Source organism: Rhinopithecus bieti, unplaced genomic scaffold (assembly GCF_001698545.2).
Source record: "Rhinopithecus bieti isolate Rb0 unplaced genomic scaffold, ASM169854v2 scaffold_12686, whole genome shotgun sequence".
Classification (NCBI taxonomy): domain Eukaryota; kingdom Metazoa; phylum Chordata; class Mammalia; order Primates; family Cercopithecidae; genus Rhinopithecus; species Rhinopithecus bieti.
This window is the reverse complement of record NW_016807231.1, coordinates 75192-88298: the sequence shown is the minus strand read 5'-3', so window position 1 is coordinate 88298 and position 13107 is coordinate 75192. Positions and strand designations below refer to the sequence as shown.

The window sequence follows — 13107 nt, the reverse complement described above, 5'->3', positions numbered from 1 at the left end:
AGAAGCTGGGACTACAGGCACGCGCCACCACGCCTGGCTAATTTTTGTATTTTTAGTAGAGACGGGGTTTCACCCTGTTGACCAGGGTGTTCTTGATCTTCTGACCTCGTGATCCACCTGCCTTGGCCTCCCAAAGTGCTGGGATTACAGGTGTGTGCCACCATGCCCAGCTAATTTTTTTTTTTTTTTGCGACAGAGTCTCGCTCTGTTGCCCAGGCTGGAGTGCAGTGGTGTGATAGCTCGCTGCAAGCTCCGCCTCCCAGGTTCATGCCACTCTCCTGCCTCAGTCTCCTGAGTAGCTGGAACTGCAGGTGCCCGCGACCATGCCCGGCTAATTTTTTGTATTTTTAGTAGAGATGGGGTTTCACCATGTTGGTCAGGCTGGTATTGAACTCCTGACCTCATGATCCACCCACCTTGGCCTCCCAAAGTACTGGGATTACAGGCGTGAACCACCGCACCCGGCCTTTCCCAGGTATCTTCAAAGCAACTGCTAGTCCTGCTTTTACACATTACGCTCTACATTCTTATTGCCCCACTTAACTAACCCTCCCTCATGTCCTTTTCTAAAGATGTAGAAAAGACTTTGAAATAGCATAACATTTAAATGGTCACAAATCACCTGGCTTGAAAGTGACTAATAATAGGAAAAGCAGACCTCAGGACTGAGTTCAATTTCAAGATTTTTCTACTCTACTTTGCCGTTTAAGAGGGAAACAGAAAAACATTACTCCAGCCGCACAAATATGATACTGTGCAAGCATCCCACTCTTACCTCATTCAAATCCTACCCATATTTTCCCATTGTGGAACACAGCCTTGCCATCTTATACCTCTCTCCAGTAACCCATAAAGATGGTGATTTGAATTTGGGCCAAGATTTAACATTTTATGAAATACAAGGGGAGTTTTCTGCAAAACACAGGATTTGCAGACAAGCAGACTTAGGTTCAAATTCCAGTTCTGCCATTTATTACCTCAGAGAGGTCATACAACTTTTCTGAAGTTGTATGACCTCTCTGAGCCTTAGTTTCTTCGTTTGTAAAATGAGAATTAAAATCTACCTCATGGAATCATTGCTAAGATTAAGCAAGATATATAAGTAGAGCTTGTGCACATGGTAGGTACTTGGGGAATGTTATTTCTCCTTCCCTCTTACTCATCTGGACAACTTTAGCATTCTAAATAGTTAAATATGTATCAATCCTTTGTATTAAATATCTTGATGGTAAAATATTAAAATATTGATGTGAATAACAGCTGGTATTGAATATTCAAATTAGGGGAACTCTTTCATTGTTTTAAGATAACATCTGTACATTTAATCTGTGCCATGCAATAAAACAGCTTTTCCTGAAACAGCCTTTTAAAACTATTTTAAGAAATTCATAAGTTACTTTTAAGAACATTAGCTTAGAACATCTTCCCCTTTCACAACAAATTAGACATTAGAGCCAAAATTGCCCAAATTGTTATGGTTTCTATCTCCCTACACTTTAATCAAGATATCTGTCTTTATATCAGCAAAAACCACTGCTTAAGTGAGATTCCTGCATCCCAATAAATGTATCTGGGCATTTGGTACTTGAGAGGATTGGGTTTGACAACACCCAGAAGCTAATGAGGCCATGTGCCTTCTCTCAGACCTTTGCATTCAGGAACAACAAAGCAGAAACACTTTGTGGACTCCGCTTCAGACACTTTACAAAATATAAAATTTTAACCTTGTGAAACACAAAATAAATGCAGGATTAAATGTCCGGAACATTTTAGCCCCTACTATTTTTGAAAACTGAATAAAAAAGCCCATGACTAGGAAAATATTCTTCCCGTCAGTGCTTTTTGAAGCATATTTAGTAGATATTAATTGTATGGGTTAGAGATTGCTATTAGCCCATTAAATGAAGCTGGTTTCTACTTTGTAGTCAAATATGATTTCAAGTGTGAAGTGTACTTAAATCTAAATGCTTAACAAGCAAAACTGTAGAAATAATTTAGCTTCACGCAGAAAGAAAACTTTTCGTAAGCCTGGATAAGTCAAGTTCTCTAAGAAAAGCGGTCCAGGGCCTACAGAGCAAAAAAGGACCTTTTCCTCCAGCCTCCTCCAGCCCCACGTCCAGATCTAGTCCCAGATGTGAAGAGTCAAGTTGTTTGTTGAAACAAAAATTGGCATGCAGCAGCATGAAAAACTAATGAAAACGTAGCCCCAGGACTAGATGTTGCATTACAAAATCTTTCAGATCTTGAGAAAGCTCAAAAATGTGTTAAAACATCCAGGCAGCAGAACAGACCATCTCAAAAGCTCCACTGATAAGGAAGCAAAACTGGAACCTATAAGCTGCTTTTACAAGAGGCTCAAATTTAAGCTCAACTCAAGACGTGAATATTAATAGGACAGTTGTCAAGCTAAAACATGCAGTTTCATTCATTAAATCATCATATTGGTTTAACAAGTTTCCAAGGCCTCAGGGCTTCAGTATGCATCAGCATAAGGACAACCCCAGAATTTGGGGACAAAGACAACATCGCTTTTTGAAAGAGGTGTTTAAGAATATAACCAGTTGGCAATCTTGAAGTCACCCCAATATGCTGTCCCGGTTGAACCAAAAAGGAATTGAATTTTTACTTGTTATTCGAAGGCATATTGTTTGGAAAAATAGCCACTTTCTCCAAGCATGGTGCTTAGTTAGAACACATGATTATGCTGAAAACCCCAGGTCTTTTACGCACGCTTGTGAAAAAGAAGAAGAATTAAACCTATTTCACCATAGATTATTAAAATGGAAGTTAATAGTTAGTTGACCAATCGAGCCTTATAAATAATAAAATTAAAATTATAAAGAAAAAGTAAATATTCCTGTCTTTAAATTCTAGGTGGTAGAGTTCTGAGAACACTTACAATGAACTTTAAGGGAGTAATTGATTATGCCTTTGAAGTCTCCTATAGTCACATATTAGCTGAAACTAAAGCATTTTAAAATTGGAGAATGAAATGAAGAGCAATAAAATTTGTTATATGAAAACTGTGGTTTTACTTTTAAAATGGGATTTTAAAAATGTATTAGTTGGGCCGGGCACGGTGGTTCACAACTGTAATCCCAGCACTTTGGGAGGCCAAGGCAGGTGCATCACCTGAGGTCAGGAGTTTAAGACAAGCCTGGCCAACATGGTGAAATCCTGTCTCTACTAAAAATACAAAAATTAGCCGGGTATGGTGGCGCACACCTGGGATCCCAGCTACTCGGGAGGCTGAGGCAGGAGAATTACTTGAACCCAGAAGGCAGAGGTTGTAGTGAGCCAAGATCGCGCCATTGCACTCCAGTCTGGGCAATGGAGCAAGACTCCATCTTAAAAACAACAAAAAATGTATGAGTTGAATGAGTTTGATTTTTTGCTTTCTGTTTCTGCCTAAAGATAAACCAATTTCGCATATGTTGATATTAAGATGTCTGTCATATTTTGAATATTAGCCTGTTGATTTACAGTCTTCCACATAAGACTGATGCCTGAAGCTCAATTTTTGGTTAACTGCTTCTGTTAGTTACACACCTTTTCCTACTTTCCTCTAATCCAGGTCTGTTTAGTCATTTGAAATATCAGTTTTCACCTGTTAGTATCACTAGCTATGTTTGCTATATTTCACAAATACATTTCTAAAACAATCCATTTAATTAGAATTGGACATTAATAGTGAGATGTCATTCTCTGTAACAACTAAGATTTTAAGGAGAAATTATTTCATAATTCATCTTTTATTTCTCAAAGTGTTCAAGGCTAAAATTTGGAGTTAATTTTCATTCTAAGAGGCAAATATTAATTATACTAATGAGTTCGGATGTTTTTATTTATTTTTCCTCCCAATGACCTATTCTTAATGAACATGGTATTATTAAGAGAAATTCCAGTGAATCATCTCCTGTATTTTTCCACATGCATAAATTATATCCCCTAAGGCGAGCCTTTTAAACAGACAAATGAACCTAATAGTCTCAACAATGATTTAAAAACTGGCCCTCAATTTGTTCATTCATCCTGATCTGGTGGAGTTGTGGTCCTTTTTACTTGGTTTCTAACACAATATTCAACAAATTTGTTGTTATAGTTGATAATATTCTACTCATTCTCTTTACCTGCCTTAAAAAGTGTAAATAAAAGTATACAAAGTATGAAAATACATACAAGTATAAAAAAGTATAATACATTTAATTTACATGCATCAGTCTCTACGATGACAAGTATGATTTCTTAGAAACTGATGCATACATTTTCACTGTTTTTCTTTCATTATATATCAGTTTTCATGGATACTCCATAGAAATTGGAATCATTTTGAGTTTCCTGAAGAGCCTTGATAATTATATTCTCAAAATTAAGGAACCTAGATAAACAAAGTTAAAATATTTACCACATTTTGCTTGGGCATACATTCATATTTCTATTAATGTATAATTGCTACATTATTAATAAGTGAAATATTATAATGAAACACTTCCACAAATGTAGTGAACTGTAATTCTTATCTCTTCCTCTGAAGTATTATACTTAGAAATACTGTATCTTCAGTTACTGATTTATGTACAGAGGGGGAACCTGGCTGGATATCATTATTATTTGATATATGCCATATAACCTTCTGTTTGGGGAATATAAAATCCCTCAAATTAGAAATGTTCATGACTACCAATGGAATAAATCCAGCTGTTTTTGTTTGGGGTCCAGAGCATAAAAAAAGAAAAGGAAAAATGCAGCTTCCCAACAGACCACTACCAAACCACCATAACAGACAGTCTGCTGGAAGAGAACTGATCAGGCCATTATGTCACTGGACAACAGGACAATCATCTGAGTTGGAATGCTGAATCACAGCAACTCCAGGACATCTGGGATTTTTTTTTACCCTCACATTAGATACAATCTATGGCATATTATATTTAGTTCATTTGTAATTTACAATTTTGATGACTAAAATTGAAAAGTATTAGTACATTCCTACTGGCTTTACATATTAGTATTGGGCTGTCACCATTACCCAGATTATTTAAAATGTAAATTTTCTTTACTCACTAGATTAGAAGCTCCTTAAGGGCAAAGGCTACTTCTGTATTATTCATCTTCATGCCACGTCACTTGGAATCTAGTAGATACTCAATAAATACCTGTTGAGCTGAACTGATCTTGTCTGAGTAAAAGTGAGTTCAATACACAAGTTGCTAGATTGTAGGTTGGTTTGACACAAACTTAATTTTGAAACTAAAAATGAATGAAAGACACACTGCCTGAGAGAAGCAGGCTCCATATTCCTGTATTCTTATTCTCAGAAATATGGGTAAACTAAGTTTCCATTAAGCATGGTATCTAAAGATGCTGACATATCTGCTAGTTTAATCTCTTTGAATTGCCTTTCATGCATGACCTAATGTTTAGAAAATGACCAGGATCACACAGGTAGAGTGACATCCCGGATTAACAGTGATGAGCAGAGGCCTCAGACTCAAGGGAAGCAGAGAACATACATATTTAGTCCATATCACCAAGGCAACACAGTGTACCTCAGCACAGTAGAAAAACAAGCACAGATGTTGATGTTGAATATTTAAAAAGTGTTCCTTACACCCACTGTAACAGTGGTTAGACACAAACATGAATTATTTCAAAACCAAGCTATTAAAAGTTTTACTTTTCTAATGTGTGTATATGTGTGCTTTGTTTTTCATTGCTAATACTCCATAGGCAATCTTGGTCAAATAATATTATCTTAGCACCAAAAATAAAGGTTCAAAGTTTGATTTTGACATAAATTACTTGTATATTCCTTTTAAGAACATAAGGAGCTACAGGCCTCAAATAGGGTGCCTCCTCCCCCAAATAGGGAGACATCTGAATTTGAAGCCAGTAAGTCAGCAAAAAATGAAACTATCTGTTGAAGAAACCTCCCTGGGAGATGACTTAATGAGTTCCTGATGAGACTATTTATACTTTTATGGATCAGGAATAAATAATATGGTAAGCTGCAGAATAAAACTGTCATAACGAAAGGAAAACTACATGGAACTTGGAAAGGATATAGGAAATAAAATATCAAGGCACCTCTGTGGGCTAGGAAAGAGATGAGATTTTGGCAGAGATAAGCATTCTAATTAACGATGAAGCAAGAAAAATTCTCCAAGTTTTACCTCAGCACAACTGAAATATTACCCCAATTTATCAATCTTCCTTTGCTCATACCTATGTTTACCAAGTAACTTCCTGTTTCCTAATTGTTTACCATAGGCAGACCTATCACTATGAATTAATACATTTATATTCTAACTGAGGAATCTCCAAGTCTTACAAGGTTCATCAGTGGGAAATGGTTTCTCAAGCTGAGGGTCAGACCCTGGATCTATGTCCACCTATGTTACATCCTGGGAGACCCTGCTGGAACAGCCAGCCAAATGATCTCTCTCTTTTTGCTATCCACCCTCACCTTTCTCACCAACTTCTAACTGTAACACAGGTCACCACAATCTTGTATATGTCTGTATCCATCTGAAAAATAAAATCACATGTCATATATTGGTAAACAACCAAATGAAGATGGCTAAGACACTAGAATAACAGCAAGGTTATCAGGAAGAAAAATGGTCTTTATCAATAAATAAATCCACAACTGCTCTTTTAACTCCCCAAACAGATTACTGTTCTTACTAAAGCAGGTCCATGTCCCTCATATTCCACTTATAGAAGATATACATTATTTGAGGAATCTAGTGAGGACCCAAATCCAGATGTTCTGGGCATCTGTTTGGTATGACTTTACTCAAAAGAAGGCACTAAAAAAACTGAACCTGAATCTGATCAATCTTACTTGTTTACAGGATACACAGGAGGCATACAAACAAGTTAATGACTTCACGGTGATACAATCAACAAAATCCAGAATATGTGTGGAAACTTTAAAGACAAAACAACTAGATTTCTTAAATAATTTAAGGGGGAAAAGAAAAGAAAACTTATACATTAAATAGACTTCAATAAATAACAACCAAATGCAATGTATGAACTTTGTGTGGTACCTATTTTAAGCAAACCAATAGTTAAGAGACAAGAGAATTAACAGTCTAGATATTTGATCATATTAAGAAACAGTTCAACTTTTAGGTGTGATAATGGTATTGTGGGGTTTTCTAATTTTTAAAGATACATACTAAAGTAGTTATGATGCCAGGCATGGTGACTCATGCCTATAATCCCAGCACTTTGGGAGGCTGAAGGGAGGCGGATCACTTGAGGCCAGGAGTTCAAGACCAGCCTGGCCAACTACAAAATATATAAAAATTAGCTGGGCACGGTGGCTCACGCCTGTAATTCCAGCACTTTGGGAGGCTGGGGGTGGGGGGAGGCGGATCACTTGAGGCCAGGAGTTCAAGACCAGTCTGGCCAATATAGCGAAACCCCAACTCTACCAAAAATACAAAAATTAGCTGGGTATGGTGGCACATGCCTGTAATCCCAGCTACTCAGGAGGCTGAGGCACAAGAATCGCTTGAACCCAGGAGGTGGAGGTCACAGTGAACCAAGATCACACCACTGCACTCCAGCCTGGGCAACAGAGCAAGACCCTGTTTCAAAAAAAAAAGAATAAAGTAGTTATGGATGAAATGATAGGATGTCTGGGATTTGCTTCAAAATAATTGGGGAGGGGGTTGGGGAGAAATAATTGAGGTATAGATGAAATAAGACTGACCATAAACTGAAACTGGGTGATGGATATGGAAAGGTCCATTATACTCTTCTCCAGACTTCTGAATACGTTTAGAATTTTCCATTGAAAAGTTTAAAAAAAAAAACAATCAACAAACAAAACACACACACACACACACAAGAGAAGGAGCACTGCTGGGTCGCCTGGAGTAATAGAATAAAATTCCTAGTCTAGTTTCTAGCCCCATTTAACTAGACAGTTTCTCTAGGGGTCTACCATAAAGTGCAATCCATTGACCAAGTCCTGCTCTTCACTCTTATATCATTAGCCTAAGAAAGGACGTTAAGTCGTCTGAGTTTGGTTACTTACCAGATACCTTTTAATGTCCAAGTTTGCTACCCAATTTTAACTTGAGTTTAAGAAAACTTAAAATAATTTCTGAAGCTAACAGAATTTTAGCATCTGGTGAATTTATTCAGCATAACCACAGGCATTATCTTCATGCTGTCACACACAGACACAAACACAGATACACCACAATATCCATATTTAGCCCAAGTGCATTCCTTCTGAGGCTCATTTATATGTCTTCATATGCCACAGCCCATCATTTAAATAATGGATATTTTCAATGCCAATTCCTTTGTTGACTTTCTCACTGCAGAAGGGAAAAAAACACATAAACATACTTTTATGCATTTTTATAGTCTTGTGATAAATATAATTCAAAGTATATTGTTATTTTTTAATTATTAAGCCACAAGCAAAGAACTTATTGCCATCACAATTACACTGTTGTTTATATTAAACTACATTACTCTGTGGCAGCTTATATCTAAAAGTGATTTTAGTGATCTAACTAGTGGGTCTATAGAACCAGAGTAACAATGTCACAAGACTAGGGGAATATCAAAGTGCTACATTAACCCTGAAACAAAATCAATACCACTAATTTGGTCATCAAATGGGTTCTAGAGTTTTTAAATATACTGCCTATGTTTTAGTAATATATCTTTACTAGTTCTCTAAATATTCTACATTTCTTGTACTACCAGGTCAGAATATAAGATAAATACTGTGTGGTGGTGAGATATATCACTGTTTTTAAAACTAGCAGTAATGACCAGGCACAGTGGCTCACACCTGTAATCCCAGCACTTTGGGAGGCCAAGGTGGGTAGATCACTTGAGGTCAGGAGTTTGAGACTGACCTGGCCAACATGGTAAAACCCCGTCTCTACTAAAAATACAAAAATTAGCTCAGCATGATGGCGCACGCCTATAATCCCAACTACTTGGAAAGCTGAGGCATGAGAATTGCTTGAACCCGGGAGGCAGAGGTTGCAGTGAGCTGAGATCGTGCCACTACACTCCAGCCTGGGCAACAGAGTGAGACTCCATCTCAAAAAAATTTTAAAAAATAAAAACAAAATGAAGATAGCAGTAACACATCTTCCCTCCTCCCCCAATTTAAATTATATTAAATAAGATTCCTAAAGTACCACATACGCACATATAAAACAGCTGTGTTGGCACATGGGTTCTTTTCAGTGCTTCAGAAAGACCACAATCCTGAAGACAAAATAGGTTTCACTGGCTTCCTAAGTGTTAGGAAATATCAGAAATGAAGCTTTTGTGCTTGGATATTTGTGTAATGTGGTATACATGACAGCAAATTTCACCTGTAATTGTGATGCTTCCTGGGTTGGTTACCCATATATCAAAAGTTAAGGGGGCCTAAAGTAAGACTTACATGTCTTCTGCAGACATCTTCATGACTCCAACACATAGAGCATGCTGTTTTCCTTCTGCCATGATAGCCTGAAAGAACACAGCTAAGAAAACTATTTATCAAAATGCCTTGGGGCCTCCCCATCAAGGAAAGGGTGTCAAGTAATGATCACGTTACTAGTTAAGCCACTTGGAACACCTCTTGTGTCTTCTCCTAGACCATTAACTCCTTGAGAGCAGAGACCTAGCAGAGTCTGTGGGTATACTGTACTCAGTAAATGCTAAATGAATAAATCTAATAACCCCTTTTCTTTCAAGTCAAATGTTAATACTATAACCCATGCCCACAAAACCAGGATAAGTCACACAAAAAAAGGAGTAAAATTTCTTGCACATAAATACTAAAAGCCATGAAATCAATAAATATTAATTGCTCTGATTAATTATTCTGATCACTGAATGGTGGGGGTTTTTGTTTGTTTTAGAAACGGAGTCTCACTCTGTTGCCGAGGCTGGAGTGCAATGGCGCAGTCTTGGCTCACGGCAACCTCTGCCTCCCAGGTTCAAGCAATTCTCCTGCCTCAGCCTCCCAAGTAGCTAGGACTACACCACACCCGGCTAATTTTTGTATTTTTAGTAGAGACGGGATTTCACTATGTTGGCCAGGCTGGTCTTGAACTCCTGACCTCATGATCCGCCTGCCTTGGCCTCCCGAAGTGGTGGCATTACAGGTGTGAGCCACCGTGGCCAGCTGTTTGTTTGGTTTTTTGAGATGAAGTCTTGCTCTGTCACCCCGGCTGGAGTGCAGTGGTATGATCTCGGCTCACTGCAACCTCTGCCTCCTGAGTTCAAGCAATTCTCCTGCCTCAGCCTCCTTAGTAGCTGGGATTACAGGTGCACACCACCCCACCCGGCTAATTTTTGTATTTTTAGTAGAGACAGGGTTTCGCCATGTTGGCCAGGCTTGTCTCAAACTCCTGACCTCACGTGATCTGCCCGCCTCAGCCTCCCAAAGTGCTGGGATTACAGGTGTGAGCCACCACACCCAGCCTGAATGGTGGTTTTATGTAAAGGATGTTTTAAAATAATAGTTAAATTCCCAGTCTATCTTTAAGAGCCCGATATACAGTTTCAAACCTTTTCTAGAAAAACCAGAGTGGTCTTGATTAACATTTGAAGTTTCTGGAATTTTAAACCACTGCAGTATATATTTTTAAAAGTCAAGATTCCAGGGCACACAAGACTCTCTGTACCATTTTTTTTTTTTTTTACAACTTTCTCTAAATCTTATAATTGTTTCAAAATAAAATTATTTTAAAAGTAAAGACTAGGTACTAAGAAAATTTTCCATTTAAGGTTAACTCCAGAACTAAAAACTTACCAACACTTAGAGGAATCATAAATATTACAAACAAAACAACAAACAACCAAAAACCCATCCTCACTTTTCTCCTTTGGTTTGCCAATCATCAGTGTTCCAAATATGTGAGCATCCTATTATGCAAAACAGCATGTCAACATAAACTGTTCCTAGAATATAAACATACAACTTATACTACCCCTCTCACTGTAACTGCCCCAACAGAGAATATCCTTTTTTTTTTTTTCTTATTCTTATTCTTAAACACACCCCTGCCCAGGCATGGTGGCTCACACCTGTAATCCCAGCACTTTGGGAGGCCAAGGCGGGTGAATCACCTGACCTCAGGAGTTTGAGACCAGCCTGACCAACATGGTGAAACCCTGTCTCTACTAAAAATACAAAAATGAGCTGGGCATGATAGTGGGTGCCTGTAATCCCAGCTATTCAAGAGGCTATGGCAGGAGAATTGCTTGAACCCAGGAGGCAGAGGTTGCAGTGAGACAAGATCGCGCCACTCCACTCCAGCTTGAGCGACAGAGCGAGACTCCGTCTTAAAAAATAAAATAAGATAAACACACTCTAAAAGTAATTTCCCTATTCCCACCAAGTACCATTCCTTTTCTATACCTGAGGCAAATGGCTACTTTGGCTATAATAAAGGAGAAGATGTTCTCCTGTCCAGAATAGTCAAAAAAATCTATTTAATCCAGAAAATAGCTGAAACAGCATGGTAGAAATGGAAATAATGCAGAATTATTCAGGTATGTCATAAGTTGAATCGATCTTTAAGGACTATCTGGGACTCTGACATTTCTCTTTGAGAAAACGTGCTCTGAGGCCCCCAAACCCAACTTTTCAAATAATTAATTTTCAAAATAAAAGTTGGAGGTTGCCAATATTTCCCACTATTCACTCCCAACACAAAATTGTTGCTTGGGAAGAGATACCTATACCTGGTGACTAAATTCTTTTCCCTTTTGAGAGCCTTTACTCCAATGTATGTCAGTAAGTCAAAATGAACATTACAGTGGCAAGTTGATATCCAAAAAGCTGATCCAATTATATCATCTATATCCTTTCCCCTAGTAATCAAGAATTCCCTATTGTGTCCTAAGCCTGATAACAGTAGGCCCTGACTGGGCTGAAATGCAGCTGAGACTCTTTTGTAACTTGTTCTCATTTAACTTCTAAGAAACGACCTAAGATGAGATAATTCAGTAGCAACAAATAAAATTACTCTGTACAACTTCAAATGTAACCAGAAAGGCATGAGATAAGAGTAACAGTAACCTTCAAAAAGTACATCTAATGTTCTCTTGAATGATACACCTTTCGCAGTAATGATAAGAGCACAATGAATACATTTTTCAGCAGTTTTAGCCTGGGAAGGATACAACAATGGTATCTACTGCAGCAGGGTAAAGCTTAGCTCCAGGAGAAGTTAAGCCTGGACACATGATATTTGCTCCACTGAGTACAAATTTGATGGCTCCTTTATCAACCTGCTGGTGTGGCAGGATAAAAGGATCTATAAGAAAAGAAATACAATATATTAATAATAACACTAATGACTCAACAGAAAAAGGCAAAGGATCTGAACAAATATTTCCCCAAATTATAGTAATCTAACAGATACAAAAGAAAACTCTGAAACACTATCATTTGTTTACCAAATTGGTAATCTTTTTTGTTGTTGTTGTTGTTTTTTTTTTTTGAGGCAGGGTCTTGCTCTGCCACCCAGGCTGGAATGCATTGGAGCAATCATACCTCACAATAACCTTGAACTCTTGAGCTCATGCAATCTTCCCACTTCAGCCTCCCAAGTATTCTCCAAAACCATAGTTTCAAAACTTATACTACTCCTTCCTCCAAAACTATGGTTTTGGAGACTACTTAATATGCTGTGGGAAATTTTCGTGATATAATGTTAAGTGAAAATGCGAAGTAAAAAAACCATTAAAAAGATCAGGGGTTACCTGGGTTTGGGGAAGTAGGGGGAGGAAGGATGAATAGGTGGAGTACAAAGAATGTTAGGGCAGTAAAACCATTCTGTATGATACTTAAGAGTAGATACTTGACATTATGTATTTGGGAAAGCCCATAAAAGTGTAGAATACAAAGAGTAAACCCTAATGTAAACTAAGGACTTGGGTTAATAATAATGTATCAACACTGGTTCATCAATTGTTACAAATGTATCATTCCAACACAAGATGTTATTCATAGGGGAATCTGAACCTGGGAGAGGGAACTCTGTTCTTTCTCCTTACTTTTCTGTAAACCTAACTGCTCTAAAAAATAAAAGCCTGTTAATTAAAAAAAAAAAAAAA

At 37.7% G+C, this 13107-nt stretch overlaps 1 protein-coding gene across 1 annotated transcript in view; it reads right to left on the bottom strand.

The window, feature by feature from the left end:
- Window positions 1-8134: 8134 nt before the first annotated feature.
- LOC108534999 (uncharacterized) overlaps window positions 8135-13107 on the bottom strand; it is an 8930-nt gene continuing 3957 nt past the window's right edge. Inside the window, exons 3-5 of the mRNA XM_017880667.1 lie at window positions 12172-12402; window positions 9437-9504; window positions 8135-8342 (exon numbers count right to left, since the gene is read on the bottom strand). Of these exons, the coding sequence (XP_017736156.1) occupies window positions 8261-8342; window positions 9437-9504; window positions 12172-12402 (381 nt within the window). The 3' untranslated portion in view covers window positions 8135-8260. The remainder of the gene's footprint in view (window positions 8343-9436; window positions 9505-12171; window positions 12403-13107) is intronic.